The sequence below is a fragment of the Temnothorax nylanderi genome, unplaced genomic scaffold (assembly GCF_030848795.1).
Source record: "Temnothorax nylanderi isolate EJ_2023f unplaced genomic scaffold, tnyl_v1.0 TNYL_tig0018_pilon, whole genome shotgun sequence".
NCBI lineage: Eukaryota > Metazoa > Arthropoda > Insecta > Hymenoptera > Formicidae > Temnothorax > Temnothorax nylanderi.
In genome coordinates, this window is record NW_027249080.1 from 741,911 (window position 1) to 764,337 (window position 22,427).

Below are 22,427 nucleotides of genomic sequence, written 5' to 3' on the forward strand. Positions count from 1 at the left end.
ACCTTTCGTGTTTTCATCATTCAGCTCTCTTTATCCCATCCGCTCTCTCGCTGTCTCCCTTCTCGGCAAGTTCGATTCTCGTCATATAAAGCTATGACGTTACTCTTTTTCTCTCATTTTCCCTCTCATCTACCTCCATCGTTAGGGATTTCTTTCAAGACAGCAATTACTCTGCGGAATATAGTGTCCCGGTTCGTGAAATCTCCGATGATGGATTCAACGCATTGGATTCACGAAAGAGTTACGCGTTATGCTCCCGAAATAGCGCCGAGACTTTCAACAGACATTTCGTGAATACCGGCGATTGAAAGATAGAACTAGCTGTTTAAAACTTTCACACTTTTGTATTTATACATAGCGAAGTACTCGGCAGAATTCGATAAAATCTTACATGGTTTCTGATACTTTTTAAAACATTTAAAAAGACAAACGTCTTATTTTTTTTCTTAAGTTCTCAATTTTAATTACCTGTGATAACAAAGTTGAGGAAACGGAGACGTCAGTGTCACCCTGTGCAACTTGTGACATCTCCCCCAGGTTCACGATAAAGATGTAAATCTCCGTGTAAGCGAGGAGAAATACGAATACAACAGCGGCCGCTATTAATTCATGCATGCATTGTTACGTGTCAAGGCACGCGGTATCCGTCGGCAGATCATCGTGACGAGATAACCGAGCGAAAATGTTCCTCCTCTCGATCAGTAGCTTCCTCTCGTGAAGTCACACAGGACAAAGGTAGAAAACGCGAGTATATATAGTTACACAACGAAGAGTCTTTTTTCCAATCAGAAAGATCATCCGCATCGAAAGAATGTAATAATTTCTCTAATTTTTCGTAGACTCGTTAGGTTTCCAAAAAAATCGGCTATTTTCAGAGAATTTTGGTCCTTTATTCGAATGATAAAAAAGTCTGTCATGAATTTTGACATGTTGCTGAAATTCTCTGCATTACTTCTCCGATTTTAGACTCAACATTGCGACTAGAAGTGAAAATAATTTAATGCTACATATTAATGCATCCTTGCTAATAATAACAAGTAATCTTTGGCCTTCTGTTTATCTGCTCAACGAACGCTTCGGTGATAAACGCATCTCTTTTCCTGCGACCTCTGATGCTCGCGTCCACGTCCTGGCAGTAAATTCCGCGTCGTTGTGGGCCTTGGAACGCGGTTAACGCAGCTCGATGCACCGATACAATGGACGAATCGGCAAATCTCTCGTTACGGCCGGAGAGTTGTGCATACGAAGGCTGGCGATTTGTCGCGTAATGCGCGATATCAACGATCTCGAGGTCGCGATCACCGTGACCGCCGGCGTCAGACACGCGGTAACATATGTCTGCCTTCCAGTGAGAATTTAATTGCTCGGGCTTTCATTTGCCTAATGCCAGCTAGTGATTCTCCACGATTTTTCTTGCTCGCGTAGAAAGAGACTCCGCATTACATAACTACTCTTCGTCTTTTCTGTCTCTTTTGTGACCAACAATTTCTGTAAGCAATCTTGAGGATGGTTAAATTTGTGTATTTTACGTTAGATTTATAAGTAGTTTCGTTGACATTAAGTACATTGTACATATTTGAACGGACTGTCGGCACATTCCGATAGATATCAACTCTCAATATCAAAACGTGACCACGCTAGTATTAGATGCTTATATCTGATGAAGCGTCTTTGCTGTATCTATAATGAGACGACTTGCGTAATTAAAAATAATATTGATGATAGTATCGCGTTGAAATTCGCCGATTAACGGTTTCTTATCAAGCATCCGCTTCATAACGGACGTTACTTCATTCGATCGTTTGATCTCATTGGATGAGAAATTCGTGATAAGTTTCTTTATATAGCTTGCGTGAACGATTTTGCTTAAGTTAAAACTATATTATTTTAAAAATGTCTTGTATTATAAATTGATTTCTAAACATTGTGTTTATCTCTTATGTGAATAGTCCAGACAGAGAAGATTAATTCCATATCATTTCAATAATCTATTACCGGTTGTAATAGATTATTCCTTCGATTTAGCTGGTAATTACGAGTTCATCGGCGGACCTACCAATTCTTCTCTCGTACTCTCGTTCTCTCGTGAAAAAGATGGAGGTCCCTCCAATGTGTACGATGGGGGAACGGGTAAAAGGTCGCTGGAATTCGAAAACTTATAGGCTAGTCTCTCTCGCACTTAAGTTTTTATTTGTCCGACCCTTGTAATAGAAAACAAATGCCGAGACGATGGTTCTGATTTTCCTCGGCGTTGTTAGTTGTTACCTGGATCACGCACGGTCGAAGGCGCAGAAGTTCATTAGCGAAGTATAATCTGGTCTCTCGACACATTCCTCGCCCGCCGACCTTTGGACCACTCTCCTCTCCTCGGGTCAGGGAGAATTTCGGGACCCGAGGCTCCAGGTAACTTTTGTACCGGGTGTATTCGAAATCTTACGAAAGAAACCAGTCTTTCCACTTTACTACGCGTGATTTATTTTACGAACCGACGCCCGTGTGATTTCGACACAGTAAATCGATTTAGTCGCTTCTGCAGTTATCTACACGCCCACGCGTTACAGGAGCACTCAGTTTGTAAACCTTTTCTTTTGTACGTTTGATAGGCTTCGATTAATCAAACATCTCGAACCTATGACAGCATATTGACAAAAAGGCTATACGGAATGTTATATGATAACGATCTTTTGAAAGTCTCTGATGTATTAATAAAAATCTTGTTTTTCTTGTTTTCATAAACCTAATTATACGGAGATGAAAGAACGATCATATTATTTATGGTTATTTTATTTCGGAGAATTAATTTCCATAGTTTTAAGGGATGCCAAAAGCGGCAAGAAAAATAAATCGTACTTCGCAGTTACGTGAAGTTCTGTAACACCCAGACTCTGCCGTTATTGACGGTTAGTGCCTTTAAAACGTAATCACGAGATCGCGTCTTTGAGGTTCGCGCAGTTCAGCTAGCCGTCGAGAAGCCTAATGACCTCGGTGATACGATAAGTCGCTAATTTACGTTAGCCAACGATATGGCCTGTCGTGGGTGGCCCGTCGTTCTACTTACATTCCCCTCTGTTCGAGAAGCAAACAGATGCGCGACATGCTCGCGATTAATTAGCTAGGCTACGATATCGTCGAACGAAACTGTAATCGGTGGGATCGGTCACGCTTTTCGGGATGTGGCCACGACCCGGGAGATTCTCTTGAACGAGAAGAACAATGTTCCTTTGAAAAAAAAAAATACGTGACATTTTACACTATTTTCCAATTTGGATTTATTGGATTTAATTCTTTCAAACTAGCGCCTATGAAAAATGCATTCTAGCAAGGAAATGATTAAAAAAATTACTATGGTGCTACTATGGTCTCGTAAATTGAATCATATCGTGTTATAAGATATTGATGAACGCCTGATTCTTTTTTTCGGGAGAGCATATATTTTTCTGTCACATCGTTTTAACTAGATAATCAATGAAGCATTAATTACGGCAGAAAGTCGCGAACGGAAATCACAAAATCACAAAGGGAACCGGTATTCAACTGCCGTTACGTATTTTGTCTATGGTTACGACGTATTATCGCTTCGTTAAGAGCCCCTTTAAGGAGATATCCCAACTCCTTTACGGCTACGGATAAAAATCACAGGACGTGAAAGACACACGTTGTACCGTTCGGCTTTATTTATTCTCGCGCACGTAGATAAAGCTCTCGCAGGGCCGAGCTGCAGGCGCGCGATCGCTCGCGTAGCCGCATCAATTGTGATCGGGCCGTGAACGCTGACGAAGCGAAATGTGTATACTCGCTGGCGACGCGAAATACGCGCGATCCGCGGCGAGGTGGCCGCGTGTGTATGACCGTCGGGAGTTATCCAGGGTCACGTAACCGTTTTCTGATGACACTCGGTGAGTAATACATCACTCGAAATGATGCGTGCTGACGAGCACACACGCGGGCAGCTTTGCCGCCGCTCTCTATATAAGGATCATCCACTCGCGCGTATCATTAACTTTGCAGAGGTCGCAGGTCCTTCGGCGACGTTCACCGACGTTCGAACGGCCGGAGCGCGTAGCGTTTTCCCGGTGTCAACTAGGAATTTATACGCGCAATATATCCAGCCTGTAATCAGCGATCGCGCGGATGCGAATTTATAACAAGGACGCAAGAAAAAGACGAGGAACAGATTCTCACATACGTAAAAAGCTTGGCTCTTTTATTAACAATAGTTTATACAATTTTCTCGTATCCTGTGCGATAGTGTAGTAGGATTTTTCCATTCTTATAACCAGAAATTGCGTTTGCGCAATATATTCTATCCACAGAAATTAGCAGTTACAGAGATAACGATTTATCGTGCTCTCTTAATAAAGATATGAAAAATTGGTGTACACGTGAGGTATTCAAGGCCCCGTTGTTTACTAGAGCTCGCGGATACCTCTCGCGCTCTATGCGCACGAGGGAGAAAACGGGAGTTAGAGATGACGGAGAAGGACACCGGATAGAATCAGGTACGTGGGTCGGGCAGAGGCCAGGCTCACAACCGCGACGAGTCACCTGCGGTGTGACCGATGCGAGCCGTCAGCGAACGCGCTCGCTATCATCTCACCGAGTCCCTGGCCTTCTTCGTCATCGTGCCTAATGCTAACTGCTTGCCGGGACTCGGTAGCGTACAGTCCTCCGCAAAAGTCTCCGGACTCTTGGACCATCATTTCATAAAACTGCAGACTCTGTAATATCGAAGGACGATGGTTGGTTGTACGAGGGATACGTTAACGGTATATCGATGAACAATGCATTTAAAAATGCATTGATTTATTTCGTAATTTAATTCTTCCATCACTTCTTTCAATCTTGTTTTGCGAAAGTACTTTGCGTTTTTTTGTCGTAGGATTTTGTAATGAAGTGATTTAGACTCTCTATACGCGGATGCGTTCGCGCGTTTCCTCGTGTTTTTTTCCTCAGCGATGTTATGTACGCGAAAGAATCGCCCGTGCTAATTGCCGGCTCGTACGGCAGTAGTCGAGCTCGCTACTATCCGCCGGCAACCTGTTGAGCTTCATTGTCGAGATGTTCCGTTCTTCCAGTCACCTGCGCCACGTGGCAATTAGCGGCATGTACATACGGCTGAGAGGAGAAAAATCGAACTGATGATGCTGCGAGAGCGCGTTAATTAACGGTCATAATCGCTCGCGATAAAAACGATTATCGTTGCTAGATTCGCGCTTTTCGTCGCATCCCATAACCAACTTCGACCTCCGTAGCCTCTACAAATCGATTGCATTTAACCGTTTATCCTTTAGCCTCATTACGATTCCGCTCCTCCGCACAGTATTTTCTCCTTGCGTTTGTCAAAACACTTCTTAGCGCGGAATAATGAGAATTTAATAGCATTATTATTTGTTACCTATCTATTTGTCAATAACTTCTTACGTTAATTCCCCGTATGTGCCTCGTTCATCCGCCATATGGCGAGATGCCATCTCCACGAGCGAAAATGGAAAGCGCGATAGGGAACTCGTTTATCGATGCCACGGTAAGTTATGCGCGAGGCTCGACCTTTGATCGAGTAAAGTACCCGCTTCCAGTCCGTCGCTTCTTTTCTTGTTCTTCTATCGTCACGCTCTGACCTTCTCGGTGACTTCGTAGGTGAGATAATCTAACGCTAATCGCTCATTGCGCGCGTGGTTGCCTTGTGTTTTATCTGCGCGCGACCTGTCACGTCTGCCTTTCAAAAACGTTCATTTAATTGTATCTCCAGACGTATCGACTTTAATCGGATAGATTTCAAAAATTCATGGCACTAATATAGACTAATAAACATAATGTAAAGAATATATATATTTTTTTTTCTTTCCGTTTTACATTTTTGCAATATTGTTTCTGTATTCTTGCATTCTTGCACAATTTCTCGAGAAATTCGACTGACACGTCGAAGATATTTTTACATTTTATTTTGCACAACGCAGCGATATTGGAAGCGGGACACGCAAAAGTTAACAGCAGCGCGAGTTGTCGCAAGAGATGACTCGTGGTCAGCACTCGACCTTTGGTCGGCTTACGTACCCGACTTCTTCCTTCCTTCGTTTATCCTTCCTACGTCTCGCGCGTGCTTCCTTCTCTTTGCCTTCCTCCCACATCTTTCGCGACCGACCCGACGCGACGACTCGCTCGCTCACTCGCTCGCTCGCCCGCTCGCACGTGCGAGAGAGTCGTTCGCGCTAATCGCACCTCACGCACAAGGCGACGAGGTCACGGCGCTCTTTGTTTGTCATCCGCCCGCAACCTGCTTCGCTCTCTTGTTAAACGTACGTGTCCGGGAAGAAAAAAGACAGAGAGCTACGGAGAGAAACGGTGCCAGGACGTACGATGCAATGGAAGGTTTCCACCGCGTGTTCGACATGTAAATTCGATTTATCGCGTGAGCATTCTCTTCGTTACGAGAGAAAAACTAATTAAGTAATCTCTGCGCGTAAGAATATTTTCATTTTTTACACGAGACAGCACGCATTCACATTAAAAGAATAAGTTAATTTTGCGAGTTACATTCGCGTTATTTTTGGGGGAGAGAGAATCATAGAGATTCATTCAAGAGGTCTTGTGAATATCGTTCTGGTTGGTTCGTCATCTTGAAAGTACCGTCGATTTTCATCTGACAAGAGTTACGTGGGTTACATTCAACTTTTGTGGTAACAGAAGAATGAAATTTAGAGAGAGAAAATATTTTTTAAGATTTGAAGAGAAATTTTCCTTTGAAACACAAATGAGTGATGATCGAACGCATATGCATGCGGATGCGTTTTAAGAAATGCACGGCTTAGAGAGAACGCCGATTGAGAGACAACGGATGAGGAACGTGGAACAAAGTTCACGACAACGGGGACGGCGACGGCGACGGCGACGGTGAAGCTGAAGAGGTGTCCGAGAGAACTCGGTGGAATGACCCCGCGGATCGTATTATAAGCGCGTACGTGTCCCTCGCGGAGGGTAACATATGCGTGATGGCCTGCGAAAGCTACGTCACGCAGGAACGCACCTTGACTCCCTCTCTCTCTTTCTCTCTTTCTCTTCTTTCTTCCTGTTCCTCCTGGGCCTTTCTCGGTGTGTGCTCTCTTCTCGAGTCCCTCTGTCTTTCTTGCTCCCATGGGGTACGGAGGTCACCGCTCGCCCGTTGCCACCGGCGGAACAAGCGGCGGCGAACCGCAGGAAGAATATCTTCTTCTTGTACCCCAAGCCTCTGGGTCCTCGTCGGACGCTCCGACCTCGAAGGGAACGCAAGAGCCAGATAGAAATTCAGCGAATCGCGGGGAGGAATCAGCGATCTGAGTCTTTTTATACTCTTGACATCTTTTAACGGCTCATAAAAGAATTTCTTCGCGAACATCAAATTTAACGGTATTAATTCTGAAGCGGTGATTTGCGATTTCATAAATTGATTAAATTGATATCTATTCCTTTTCAAGCGAATACACGTAAAATGTGAAGAAATTATGAGAATTTGAATTTAAAAAATTTTACTTAAAAAAATGTTTGTGTGTGGATTCCAAATTGAGTCTCAATCCAAGTTGAGAGTTAATCGAGTATCAAAATGGCAATTTTCAAGAAACGTCACTCTACGCATATAAATTAATGCTAGCGTGTATCCATCTGCCATCCTCTCGACACGAGCCTTCGTAGTGGCCGAGCGTATAGTGTCGCGCAACCTGACCTGCTTACAGGTGCGCGACCCTGACGGACGTACAGTGTCACCATCGCCGCGATGTCTTGGCGAGCGACCATAAAAGACCGTGCACACCGCGCATCAAGGGAGACGGGAAGGGAGAAACGTATAGGCGGATCGTAAAAACAGAAGATAAAAGGTGCAGCGTAATACGTGCGCATACGTGACTCTCCGTGGAAGTCACATTGAAAATTTTCTGCTTGTGAAATATGCATTTGTACGCGCCAACAAATAGAAATGACGTATATATGTATAAATACTAATTTCCCAGGGAGTCAAGGAAACACGCCTTTCGCTGTTCCACGCGAAATACAATTGCTTACGGAACAGAAAATTATTCCGTAGAAATCTGACACCCATTATTTTTCGAGCGGATTTCCTCTGCGAGAAGCAGAAGGAAAAGGAAATGGCAGGAAGGCGTAGGATGACGAGAGACACTGAGAGGGCTGGACCTATAAATCATGCTGGGGCGTAGTACACGTGAAAACGCGCAGTTAGAAGATGAAAAAGCAGCGTACGAATCCTCTCTCCCGTCGTTGCACGCAGCGAATGTTCTGACAAATACAACGGGAGCTAATTAGTTGCAGGAATGCGTCGGCGCGCAGGTATCGCGTTCCTACGTAAAGTCGAACACGCGGTGACTCCTAATAAGACGCAATCGTATCGAAGTCACGCGACCTTCGGGCCGTGCCATGGCGAGTCCAGCTATTGCCGTTTCTCGGCCGTTGCTGCTACTTACGTTGCTGGTTATAAATCGCTACGTCCTCCCGCACCTCCATGAACCGTCGGCTAATAAACGCTTGCGCCTCATGTGAACGCCATTGTGTTTCGCGAGAGGCCTCCCACTTGAAACAGCTGTTTCGACCATTCTCCGCACGACCAAGGTTACGCATCGAAGGGACAAAGACGTGGTTTCACTAGGAGCCGCGGCCGTTATCGATCGGCAGACTCGGCGAACAAGAGGAAAAGTTCACACCGACACGTTACAATGGGAGAATTTATCCTTTACGATTCTTGTATGCATTTGGCTATCTCTCGCAGTTCTTAACACCTTTTCTTTGCTTAAGACGCGTACAGAAATAAAATTCGGCAACGAATTGACGACGTTGGTCGTCCTCGGGCATTGCCAAATGGCTAAACGACCCATCTGGAATTTCACGCACGTCACGTAACGATTTACGTCCTTGTCCTTGGTTACACATGTCATACCGCAAGATCCAATTCCGCGTCGCGGCAAGCACGCTTTTTCCCTCTGAACACCTTTCGCGAGGGTGCCATCGCCTTAATATCCAGAGCCAGAGGTATCCTCTGGCGTATAAACCGCCAACGAGATCGCGGCGGCGCGGCGTGCGTACGCGTAGGTGTACGCACGCGTGCACACACGGAGTCGCGTGCATAGACGGAGCGAGGAGCGTGTGCGGCGCGGTCGCTACTACATTATGCATTAGTCATGATTACAAAGTAAGTGGCGAGCTCGTAGCGCGTCTGCAGTAATGACGGCGTATTTGCGGTGCTTATGATTTTCCACTTGAAATGGGCATAACCCGCTTTAATGGCGCGCAAGGCGGCCCTCCCGGTCGCGCATAACTTACGGCGGGTTTACAGCGGCCCGAGAGGAGATCCAGCAACGACCGCGTGGTCGCTGACGGCGTTGATCGTGTTAACGCCGCGACAGTAATCTCTTCCTGCCTCTTCTCGGTCTTTCGCGCTCTCCCGGCCATGCGCGCGCGCCAATCCGGCCTTTAAAGGTCGTCTTGGACGGTAGGTATTATCCTTGTGTCGCGGTAGATTATACGCGGGAATTAATTGTGAAGGACCGTCCCTATGCAATGAAAACTAGCACTTTTATACGACACCTTTTAAAGTTACTCATCTACTTTATTTTCTCAACTAGACCAACTTGATGATTCTTTATTTTATTTTTTAGGATATAAATATATGGGATATTATTTTCTTTGACGGTATAATACGGAGAAGAAAAGTTTGATCGCTACAAGAATTTTTGACCAATAGCTACTTGCTTGACTACAATTTAAATTATTTTGTGTAATCAGTCATAACTTTTAGTGAATTTAGAAAAGTTACGGTCCAGAAAAAGAGGCAGTAATAGTCGATAGTGATCGCATTAACGGTATTTATACTATCGTTATGGTTGTTCCGATCTTCCTTCGAGCCATCTCTCGCGACCGTTGAAGTCAATTACAATTATCGTTATCTACTACGGGCAATAAACTAGACGACAATAAATCGTTATCGTAAACCAGTGATAATTAATGACGATAGTAACGAACAATATGTCACGTATGTTATGTTACGATCTTATATCAGTTATATCACACGCTTTTCGGAAGAACGATAGCTATCATCTGTTCTGAAATAATTTTATATTCCATTTTGTTATCGTAAAACATCAATTCTTGTAAAATTAGATAAATTATTTTGGAGAAATGTTTGCGCGATAATGTTACTACAATGTTTAGTTCCTCTAATCAAAAGATTGAAAATACTTACGATAATTTTCATTATAAAATTATAACTGTTCAGAGTTACGACACGTTTCCGTTGGATGCACGGTACACATTTCATTAGCGGTAGAAATGAAAAATCGAAGCATTTTTTTATTTCGTAAGCGAGATGGGATCGCTCGCGGCGCTATTGAAATCGCTTGACTCAGCAAGATTGCCAGGATCCCGGAGATGATTCGCGCGTGGCGGAAAAATAGAATCATCCTTCATTCAGCGGCTCGTCACGCGAGGTCGCGGAGGAAAAGTCGGGCGTATGAAACGAGAAGAAGACAAAAAGGAAAAGGACGAGGCTCCTCGCTGCGGTAGCTCGCCGCTCGGTAATGACGGGCTGCGCGCCGCGCGACGCGTAGAACCGGGTTTGATCGTTCATTAAGCGTCGGGCCGACCCCGGATGTGGACGTACGCGTCCGTACGACGTGCGTACGCGCGTACACTTCACGCATATTGCACACGGAGACCCGCTCGTTTCGTTCCGGCAAAGTGAATGTAACTATCCGGCCAGCCTTGCCGAGGCCGGGTGCGAACGGAAGAAACGACTGCGTATTCGCCCGCATCCGGCTTTCAGCGGGCTGATCGAAAAGCCGTGGGAGATTCGATCTATCGTTGTTACGGTAATAAAAGGAAAAGAGTGTGAAGGGGAAAGTTGAACAGCAAGTCGACTCCGTCGTGAGGAGCGGATGCGGTATTAAATTCTTTAATCTGAGATATTATCCATGTAACGAAGAGTAACAGCAATTTTTGCAATATTTGATCAATAATATGCCGATACACAATAGAGCAATTTCTCATCCGTTAGATCTTATCGGTGTAGTTTAGTATACCAGTCAGTTTTTCCGTTCGCATTTCGACTTCTCCGTATCAAACGCGTTAAACCACACGTGTTCACATATATGAGAACTCGCGCTGATGGATCTTTAGGTCACTCGTACGAACAATGCGTCGCACGGAAGCGTCGTATTGTCGTTTTCCGTTTCTATGTCGGAAATGGATGCTGGATCGATTCCCGTGTCGCGCGACGCGTTACGCAATTTCCCGGTTCGCTTCTAATCTCGCCCGTGGGATCGTGGAAAAATTCCCAGCTCGGTGAAATTTCTTAAAGGCTTTAACGCAGGAATAATTAACAGCGACCCGGCGGAGAGGCCCGGCGGCTTTATTCCCGTCTCGCGGCGGCACTTCGTACGCAACCTCGAAGGTCAATTCGTTTTAGTCGCGGTCGCGCTGGATAATTTATGACTATGCTGTGCGCGATTACTATGAGTTCCTGGTGTCCCATCTCGATGTCTTCCGATGGCTTTCTTTCTCGCGGGGAACCTGTCTCGCCCGGGAACGAAATAGTTAACCAGGCAGCTGCGCTAAAACCGGTAAATTACACGCGTGTCTCGGAGATACGCGATATATCGGATGAAATCACACAGAGGCGATCTACTGTTTTTGTGCGACGAGGCAATGGCTTGTCATCGCTTTCTTCCTTTTCTTTCCCACATACATTTTCCACGTTATACTTTCTATTTCCTGTTAATTGTGCGTCGCGTTGAGTGAAAAATACTGACATGACGTATAGAAAGGGAAGTTTTGTTTGTAATCTTTTGGATTATAAACTGATCTATCGTTTTGTCACCGGGACATCCAAGTGTCGCGGTGGAGGTCTCGCACTTTCGTTGTACCGGCGATGCAACAGCTCGAACCGCGGGCTTCACCGAGCGGGTGTTGTCGCGGGGGATACGTGCGCTGCACGTTAGTTCGTTTTAACACGTCGTTACGATATTTCACACTCGGACTTTGCGTAGTTCTCAGTATTCACCGTAGGTATCTCGCTGCTTGCTAACCTCCCTCATTCGCATGCAACAAAGTCTTCTGGCGAACTTTTCAGGGCGTATTATTTATTACAAACTATTCAGCTGTAAAATTTTTAGATGCTTTGTCTTCTGAACTCGCATTTGAGAATTTAAATAACCCAGTTAATGGTCTGACTTGGATTTTTGCAGAAAATTCTCATTGCGTTGCTAATTTTATTATATTGTTTTATAAAATATTTGTATTTTCTTTATTGTCACAAAATCGTGTGACAATGAAGAGATGCTCTTCTATAATGTCTGTCTCCGTCTCTTACTTTGGATTTTAACTAATCCCGCGAGTGCAGCTGCACATCATTTTCGCATGATTATGTAAATGCCATCAAGCCGAAGTTAAACAATAAAACGCGAACGATCTTTAAACAGTGACTTCCTGCCTTGAAAGTTCCTGAAGTGTTGTTACGATGTTTGTCGTACGTGCCATCGAAGCGCTACCGCCAACATAAAACTCGTCAAAAAACGTGAGAAAATGTGAGGAAAAAATCTTGTTACGCGAAACGCGATGATTGTAGAATCGTCTGTCAAGAGATAAGTGTTGAACCAATGCTCAATACACGACTCCTTATTTCTATTAAACAGAAATTTATATATTCGAGGAATTTGAGATTCATGTTTCCTCGTACGTTATGATTTCAACAACTTTATTAAGTGATAGTTAACGGTTAGTTTACGCTTTTCATCAACATGTATTTTATGTTCTCTCCGTTGTATACGGTATAATTAATTGGATACTATAAAGTCTCTAAATCACAGTTCACAAATCATTGATTCGACAACGTCATGGAAATTCATTTAAAACTGATTAGTGATTAAGTTATATTCCGAAAACACACCTCTCGCCGAACGTGTCATTTAACGTACCTATCGCTGTACCGTTCTCGTTAGTGGCTCAATTCGTCACAGAGTGACGCGTACACAATGTTTGCTGCCCGCATACTTTCCAATTTTATAACTATATTTGGACGTCATTTATGGTCGAGGTGCGTTCGATAGCATCTTCGAACGCTTTATCGCTTCTCGAAGGGCGACGGTTTTCCTACTGGCAAACGGTGCCTAATGGAATTTTTATGGGCAGCTGTAAATATTTTAACTTGAAATAATGAAGACATTTGGCAGTGAGTGTCATAGAAGTGGCTTTTACGATCGCTACCCTCGGCCTGTATTCCGCTCGATGCCGCGGAGCCGCTTCCACAACCGGATTGTAGAATATAGCCCGATAGCAGTCCGAGCGCGGAGCCGCCTGGTCGGAGGTGCTAACTCCACGCATTATAAAAATCATCGCAGTGTCCGTTTGCGTACTTCCGATGCCGTCGGTTTTACTGCGGGGACATTTGTGTGGGAATGATTAACACTTGTTCTCCGTTATTGTGGATACTTCGGTAATGCCCGGACACAAAAATCTGACAAAAGCAAATCGTTAACTAAAAGTCTCTCATACCTCGGTACACTGTGAAAGACGGTGAACGTTATTGATCGTTTGAAAAATATTTGTCGGATTGAGGAATAATTGTTGTACTGACGAAACGTCGCGTTGGAATTATAATCGCGCGCGAGGGGAGATTCGTTACAACGAAAATATACCGATGCATAAAATATCGTGCGAAATGAGCTGTGAAACACAAAGTTCTCATACCTCTTCCGGCACCGTTGCTGACACCGTTGCTCCGGCACTGTCGCTGCATTAATCGCGGCCGATCGTATCGGCCGGTAAATTCGGCAACACGGACGAGTTACTGCCTCCATAAAATTCCAGGCGTTTAACGATGACAAGAATTTATTGGATATGTTAGGCAGAGAGTGGACAGTGACCCCCTCGATTCTCCCGTCGGTTCTCCTCGTTCACCGCGGCCCGCGCCTTTACGCTGCTTTTCGGTCGCTTTCGCTCCTCGTTGCCGTCGCGTCGGTTAGATACGCGTCTCTGATCAAGGCGGAAGATAATGGCGAGGGCCATTTATTGAGCGTAAATCTCCCGTGCCAGTGGTAAGCGCCGCCACCGTGTGTAATCGCGTCCTGTACGATTATCCCTCTCTTCCTCTTAATGTATTTCATTCTAAATTCCCAGTGTCGAAAGACGGCCGTTTACACGGCGCGACGACGACGTTAGGACGGTAGGTTAGGTTAGGAAAGCTTTACGACGCGAAGCGCGAGGAGTCGAGGACCGCCGCGGCGCGGCCGCGTCGGCGTCGTTACGAAACTCGAACCATCCCGAGGGGACGAATGCGGTTGAAATACGGCGAATTTATCTTTCCCGTCAGAGATCCGAATTTGGAGTCGAATGTATTCCGGCAGGATCGTCGCTCGGTCGTCTGAAATCTCTTAATGGCCTTTTAAAATCGTCATCGCGTCTTGTATCTCAGGAGATATGTAGCTTAATCCTGCGCGTTATGTGCGTATAACTCGATAAGATCGAGCGAGGATAAGGAATATATTAGAGACAAAGATCCAGAAACTCGCGCGCTCTTAATACCTTTTGGAGAAGCGGACAGAAATCTGATATATCCCTTCCATTTTCAGGTGAGGTGTCGGGTGAGAGCGTGTCCGCGGGCACGGGATCACGTGGTAGCAACCGTGGAGAGGCGGCGGATTTAGGTACGCACACGGAAAACAACGACGGGGCCACCCTGGCAGCGAACACAGCGGTCGACGCCAGGGGGGGAAGCCCTCAGGGCGCCCACCTGTCTGGTGCGGCAACCCCCAGACCTCCGCGGGGTAGGAGGCGACAGAACCAGAATGGTCTCGACACCACCCAAGTAAGTGGAGAACCTCTTTATAATTGTGTAATTAACACTTCTAATATATCTATACTTCGAACTCGCTCCTTTGCCTCTGATTACCCGATTTCGAGAAAGTCCACGACGGAATTAAATTTTGACACGGTACACGAAACTTTTACGCACGTTGGCAAACACGGCGTTCGCCTTACCTTACTGTATTGACGTAGCGTGACTGTCGTCCGGAATTTTTATTTATTCTTTTTCCCCTTTTTTTTCCTTCTTTCGTTGAGAAGGACGCGAGCTGCCGCGAGGACGCGGGATTTGTCGTACAAATTTTTCGAGAGAGAGAGACCCGCTTGGCTTCTTCCGTGAAGTGGAGTGTTTGAGCGTACCACTTCGGGACACGTGCACTGGTCTCGGGAGATATCCTCGACGAGAGAGTCCATCGCTCCTGTAGCTCGAGCGGTAGCTCGTACACGTGTACACGGAGAGTCCCGTTCAAAGCCAACCATGCAGCAACTATGTCAACCGCCGTCGAAAGCCGCAGTGTCATCCCGCCGTTGACATTCGTCGACCTGCAGGACGCTTCTGTAAACGACTTGACCAAAAAGAAAAGAAAGAAAAAAAGGAGAAGTCTTTGATGGCTGCTTAGCAATGCTTAGAGCTGCGATGATAAAAAATTGATCGTCATCGGTAAAAAGAATAGCCGGTCCATGACATGCAAGAAGTTTTCGTGACTCAGGTACGCGGGTTGTACGAGTAGGAAGGTCTCGGAAGAATAGTAGTAACTCAAGAAATTAATCCTCCGTATGTATGACGTGCTTTAGTCTGATTTATTAACTTTCGAGATCCACTGAAATCGAATTGAGAGAGTCGATAAATAAAAGTAGAAGAAGATTAGTCTTTCTTGCTGAGAGTTATTCAGGAAAAGATTATACATTTTATGTAATTCAATTTTTTTTACTATGAAATACTCTTTTTTTATAACATTGTGAGAGAAAAAAAACGTTGGGACTTTATTTGACTGCAAAATATTTATGCGTGAATATACGTTAATTATTTACTTGTATTGCTATCTTATTCGACGACGTATGCAGCCACTGCGATTGCGTAAAGATCTAATTACATTGAAAGAGACGATTGGTTTAATTTTGAGGCTCCCTTGCTCGCGCGGTTGTCACGCCTTCGTGTATTTTCCCTATCGAGACCTGGTCGCTCGTATCAGTCGCGTCGAGCGAGACCTATTCGAAATGTAGGTGTATATATACGAGATCGTGCCCGCGCCGTGAGCCTGAAGCGGTCCCTTGTCAGGAAGAGGTCTGGAGGCGAGAAAGAGATTTACCGTGGCCTCTGCTGCAGCGGTCTCCGGACTGCTCTCGGGAGAACCCTATTCTACGCCAATCGACTCTCGTTCTTCTTAGTGTCACGGCGCGCTCTCTCGCCGCGAACGAAGAGGAGTCAACTCTTACGCCACGCGTTGCCTTCATTACCATATCTCAGATGCAATCTGTTCCCGGGAATTAATGCACCCGGGATATTTCCTGCCGCCACGGATCTCGCCCGAAACATATCGTGCGCAGCTGCCGATAAGTGTTTCTCACAGTCGAAGGCGTGGTTCGTTGATATCTGTTTTGCGGAGGACAATTTTTTTCATGTATACGAATGAGACTCGCTTATTAATGTTAAATAGTCGAGCCTGGCAATAAATCGAACGTATGATAATGTAATTGATGATATAATCCTCATGGCTTCTTAGCCTATCACAAGGATTCGAATAATAATCATCATCGATAATTATTTGCATTGTTTCATTGTCTCATTGTTCAGTGTCATGTTTCATTTTTAATTGTTTGTAATTAATATTTGCTGCGTGTGTAACTAATTGTACGAAAATAGTCACTTGTGCTAGTTTTCGATTAATCAATTATTAGAGTATTCTAAATGCATCTTTTTAAACATAATAAAACAATCTTTTTAGCTTCAAGCGGAGAATGATGTTGATGAGAGGCTAAAACAATTTTTTTCTTTTAAAGATGCATTGTTTCTGTACTGCGGCCTTCAACATTCAAACATAAAGCACAGCGGTAATAAAGATAGTAAAATTATTGTTACTGTGGATAAGATGAAATGAGCAATCTGCAGACGTCCCGATGACAACTTTACGCGAAGACACTTAACATTTTCAAATATTATTAACCTCGCTTAAAATGATTATTCCAGAATTTAAAGTTTGAATAGAAAATTAATAAAAATTGAAGCGGGATACTTTTTATGATAAAAGATAACAGAATGTTTTTGCGATTATATTTTAAATAGTGTTATAATAATAATAATAAATTATATCAACTTAATTTTTTAAGTGAGTTCACTTAATGGAAAAAAGCTTGCACATGAAACTATTATTAATTTGTCCTTTCTAGCGTTAAATGAAGTAGCGTTAAATATACTTCTATTGCACCCGCTCCCGCTTGTTAACTGATACTTCCGTTTATACTCGTTCTTTTTATGACCGGTTAATTGCTCCGCATTCTCCTTCTTGTTATTGCATCCGGTTGCGCGCAGTGAGGTCTCGTTTAAAGAAGGGCAATCCTATCGCATTGCAGGTTAAAACAGAACGACTCACACCTGACAACAACTCGACGTCGTCGAGAAGCGTGACGCCTTCTTCGTCGAGTCATCCGGGTACGCCGCCAAATGCTACGCCCTTGGGGGGACCCGAGGGTCCACCACCACCCCATCATCTCAAGCACATGGAACAGATGATGGGACGAAACTATAGTGATTTCATGAGGAGTCTCGCTGCCAAATACAACAACGCCAACCCTAACGAGTACGTCCATCTCACTTTGTCGATCACTTTTGATTACTCGCAGTAGAATTGTAATTCCCATAAATGAGCTGCAGGATTAACATAATGGAAAGATACACGTTACAGTACTAACATCACTTTTGATTTTATTTTCAAATAAATGGTACATTGACGTGCCAATTAGAAATTGACGTGTAGATACTGCTTCATTATTGTGGTATTGAGTCTGCGTCACAAAATTTGTCTTAATGTCTTGTATGATTAAGGAAAGAAGATTTTGCAAACGTCTTTGAATATTTTCGTCGGTACGTGACATGCGTGTATTGACTTTCGTCGATTGACGAACACTGCGAGACGTTGTAAAAGAATTAAGACTTTGAAGGCTGCAAATAGATGATTCGTATGATTAAGATTCGTAAAACGCAGAGAGTACTCGAGGGACTTAACGTACTCTTGCTTGAAACCGGTTGTCGCGTCGTACGTTGACTATTAAGTTTGTACCTTCTGGCACATAGGTTGGAAACAGATCAAAAGACTACTTAATTGCTTAGTTAAGTGCTGAACACAGATTCTAGCAATGTGAGCTTTGGTATTTGAAGAAGGTTCGATTCTTTAATTCACTACGTGTCTGTTTGCGCCCTGCTAATTTAGTCGGCGTCTTGATGATCCGTTGAATTTGAAAATAGAAGAGGTAACTATCTTCTTGCTTCGCTTCGAGTCTCTTTAAGATATTAGAAATCATAATTTACAAATAACATTATTTATATCTTTATTACGAGTAATAGTAAGTAGTCTTATTGTCAGTAGCATTTTCTACATTTGAGGAAAGATGAGAAAAATACACTCGAGTCTGTTTGAAAAAATGTCTACGTGCGACAGTGATAGCAGCTATATATGTATTTTCTTTATATACATAACAGGAACTTAATGATCAAGGACGATTGATCATTTCAGTTACTTTAGCACGCCAAGAAACGGTTACCCTCCAGGCTTAGACCCGAGGTTTCCGGCCTTCAAGGCTGCAGCGACGCCGTTCGTTGGTTTGATGGCGCCGTTAGGGGCTCCGCAACCATCGACTGTCCCGACGACCTCACCGCTCTCGAACAAAGATCCGAAGGAGCAGAAGCAGGATAGTCTCTTCGGCAACCCCGTGTTTCCGCCTATGATCGATATGTCGTCCACCCAGGCTCTTTTGCACATGGTGCGAACTGCTAATGCGGCTCAAAGCGCTGCAGAATTGGAAACATATCTCAAAGGCAAGTATCATAGGAAGTTACGCACATTTCCGTACGGGCAAGAAATAATGGATATTAATGATATTATTTCAATGGAAAAAAGAAATCATAATTATCTTTTACTTGCGAATTGTAGGCTTTGTATTTTTTATTTAATTTCTTCAATTTTTAATCGTTTAATATTGGATTAATATTAAATTAATGTCTCGGTATTTTTATCTTTATTGAAAAAAAATCAATCTGGATTGATCAAAGCATTCATAGATAAAAAAAACACGTTTTTTAAGACATTTTGTGCGTTATATTGTTACCGATTTTGAGAAAGATTAAGTAACAACGTTTCATTTTGTTTTGAAACATAGGCGCGAACAAAAGAGACGCGGGGGTTACGAGTCCCTTGGACCTTTCAAGTCCCGGCGGCTTCGCACCTCGCAAGCGGCAAAGGCCGGAAACAAGGAGATCTGAAAGCGTGTCCCCCAAGCCGAAACCTACCGCGAGACCAACCACACCTCCGCCCGTCAGGTGTCCGACTCTCTATGGCCACATACCTTGCGGCGACGGGCAAGCTGTGAATCGTTGGACCATCGAGGACGTCGTCAATTACGTTTCGTCGATTGACATCTGCGCCGAGTACGCACAGGTGAGTCAAAGAGATTTGTCTTACCGCGACGCGGTTTTCCGCGAGGAAAAATCGCAGGCGATCCATTTACGTCATTGTTCGTGCACTCGATCAAGCGTGTCGAGTGAATTTTAATGCTTTTATTAAGGCGCAAGATTGCACAACAATTTTCTATTATCATTGAAAGAAGTATTTTTCTACAGATTTCTCCGCGAAACGTTTCTTATTTGAAACATATTTTATAGATTTAGAAAAATGAAAGGAGTGACCATATACGACGATACTTATTCATTAAAGTAAAAAAAAATCGATTTCTCGATTCGGTTAGATTGTTGTATGAATCGTGTTGAACGTCGTCGCTATTTTTAATGGCTTTTGAAAGCCTACTCTATAATGGTGCACGCTGTCATCCATCGCGCAATATCTTCCCGACTTCTATGTTAGTGAGGCAACGAGGCGATCTAGAAGGCTTTGAATGACCTGGCATCAGTCAATCCGGACAGTCTGGCATTAGCGAGTAGGGAGAGACGGCGCGCTAGCTAGGAAAGTTCTATAATGACCCCTCGAAGTTAGCGTCGATCCTCCACCCCTCTCTAATTTGTAATATCTATACTTTCTCCTCCCTTCCTTCTTCTCGTTCTCTTTCTCTCTCTGTCTGTCTCTCTTTCTCTCTCTCTCCTCCTTGATTTTTTTTCTTTCTTTATCGTCTCGAGGCGAAATACGCTCGTGTACATAATCTCGCAATAATAGTTTTTACGGACCACTTAACATTCGCTATCTCCGCGAAGTCGCGGGCGTGACCGTCGGTTTTCGAGAGTGTCCACTGAAATTATCCACTCATCCGTCCCATTCGGCATAAACGTTTCCCCTCATTTCCCTCCGTTTAGAAGCGCGGCATTTTGCTGAGAAGGCAGTAACGACCTTTCGTCGTCGAACTGGGGCGCGGTCTACTTTCCATGGGTGGCCCCCTCTGTCCTCGCTCGCGCTCGTCGGGAATCGCGCGATGAATGGTTTCATAATTCGCGATAAAACGGCGAGCCCGTAATTACCGGGCTGCCGCCTGGTAGACGCAAATTGATTAATTACAGATAACCCGACACGCTTATCTCGCGCGTACACGATACGATCTTCCACTTCGTGGATCGGAGCGATGTCACGGAGCGGCGGAGCTCTCGAACACCGCGCCACTCCTCACTGGCTTCGTGACAGAAGTTATTCCTCCGGCTGTCACATCGTTCACTCACACCTGACAGAGAGCAAGAACCATGACTCCACCGCGGTAGAAAAGTTCCTCATCCGTGTCACGAGTCGCAATTTCTTCTCTCACTTCACTTTGGGAAGTTATTTCGCAACGAAAAATAAAGACTCGTCGCAGCGGCGAGATTCTCTCGCGAACCCTAATGATTATCCCGCGATAATTAAGATGGATGTAACGTCGATAACGAGCTTTTCATAAGTTTTTACATCGGTGCTTGATGACCGCACGGGACATCGATATACTTACCTTAACGAGGAGATCCGCCGGTATCCGATATCGGTATCAAAGTTGTCTGAAACCAAATTCGATCGCGTCACGATAGCCATAAGCCGTTTCGGGAACGCCATCACCGCGCTCGTATCGCACTTTTTTTTGCGTGGCGCGCGGTATCCTTCGCGAGATAAGAATCGTTGTCGTGCGTGTGTCGTCTCGGGGTTCGCATAAAGTGCACGGCCGTCCCTCGGTATTCCACGGCGAAGGCTCGCCACGACGAGGGGCAGCGGGTCCTTGAGCCGCTCTTATCTGTATACGCTCTCGTGGTTGGCCCTCGTCATTCTTGAATCGAGTCGACGGCTGATCGAAGCGCTTGAGGACCCCGCCGTCTCTTTCTTACGCCGACTCGCGCACGGCGTTCGATTACATTCGAGTATTCATGAATATGCATGACGAGAGGTGGGCGCCTGCGAAAAAATTTACGGCCCCGACAGCCTGACGTTTCGAGGACCGCGACTGCGTTCGCGCGAGCGAGCACGCGCTCAACGGGGCCTAACGATAGCCGAGAATAATCGAAACTGACATGCCTCCAGGGACCCCGCTACACTTCTCGAGAGAATCAACGTTCGAGAGGAACCCTGGTACCGGCCAGGTCCTCGCTCGTTATAGTAAACGTGTACGCGGAATAATCTCTGATAATGATTTCACATGTGACTTCTTGTGAATTCAGTAAAATTGATATGTAAAAACATTTGTCTTGTAATGTAGAATTAATTATGTAGATTTTTATACATTATATGATAGTGATAATTTAAGCAGCAATTCATATGTCTGTTCGATTATAAATGTCCGATTTAACGCGCGGGCACGAACAGATCTTTGATCTTCTCTTCGCAGCCGCCAATGAATGCGACTATAACGATCACGCGAATACGCAACATCGAGTCATTAAAACGTATAAAGGTGAAACCTAAACAAATCGCTTAAGGTTTATAAAGCGGAGCCGTAATATTTTCTGCGCACGAACGATCCCGCGATCGTCATTTACGTTATGGAACATCTCGTGCACGTGCCGTTCGATTCGTTTATCGAGTTACCGCGCTGAATTCGACTACGACGAGCTCTCGATCTCGTTGCTCGGCTCGGCAAATATGGCACCGCGACGCAGATGAATCCTCTTAGAATTATGGCATCGAGATTCTAATCTCGCGGAGGATACCGCGAACAGATCAACGGCGCGAGCGATCCTTTCATAGATCAGCTGGAATTATGGCGGCAATCCTTAGACCGGTATCCATACCTGCGATATTACTGCATTCACTTTCGTTCGAGCCAACAGTGCGAAACTATCTCAAAAAACGAAAGTAATTATTGCTGCAAGTCTTTATATATTCGATTGATACTTAGTACATTGATTATTTATTTTCATGACAAGAGAAGTTGGAAGTTATTGACCTGTTCTCTGACAATAATTACAATGAATACAGTTAGAC

At 44.6% G+C, this 22,427-nt stretch overlaps 1 protein-coding gene and 1 long non-coding RNA gene across 4 annotated transcripts in view; both read left to right on the forward strand.

Annotated features, from left to right (window-relative positions):
• LOC139768806 (uncharacterized) overlaps nt 1-22,427 on the forward strand; it is a 118,191-nt gene that overhangs the window by 53,407 nt on the left and 42,357 nt on the right. For all 3 annotated transcript variants that reach the window (XM_071699369.1, XM_071699370.1, XM_071699372.1), the window contains 4 exons: nt 14,601-14,836; nt 17,404-17,630; nt 18,564-18,865; nt 19,207-19,484. In XM_071699369.1, coding sequence (XP_071555470.1) covers nt 14,601-14,836; nt 17,404-17,630; nt 18,564-18,865; nt 19,207-19,484 — 1,043 coding nt within the window. The remainder of the gene's footprint in view (nt 1-14,600; nt 14,837-17,403; nt 17,631-18,563; nt 18,866-19,206; nt 19,485-22,427) is intronic.
• LOC139768758 (uncharacterized) lies at nt 1,122-2,722 on the forward strand. The gene is made up of 2 exons (XR_011717426.1): nt 1,122-1,327; nt 2,212-2,722. It is a non-coding gene; the product is annotated as an uncharacterized lncRNA (long non-coding RNA).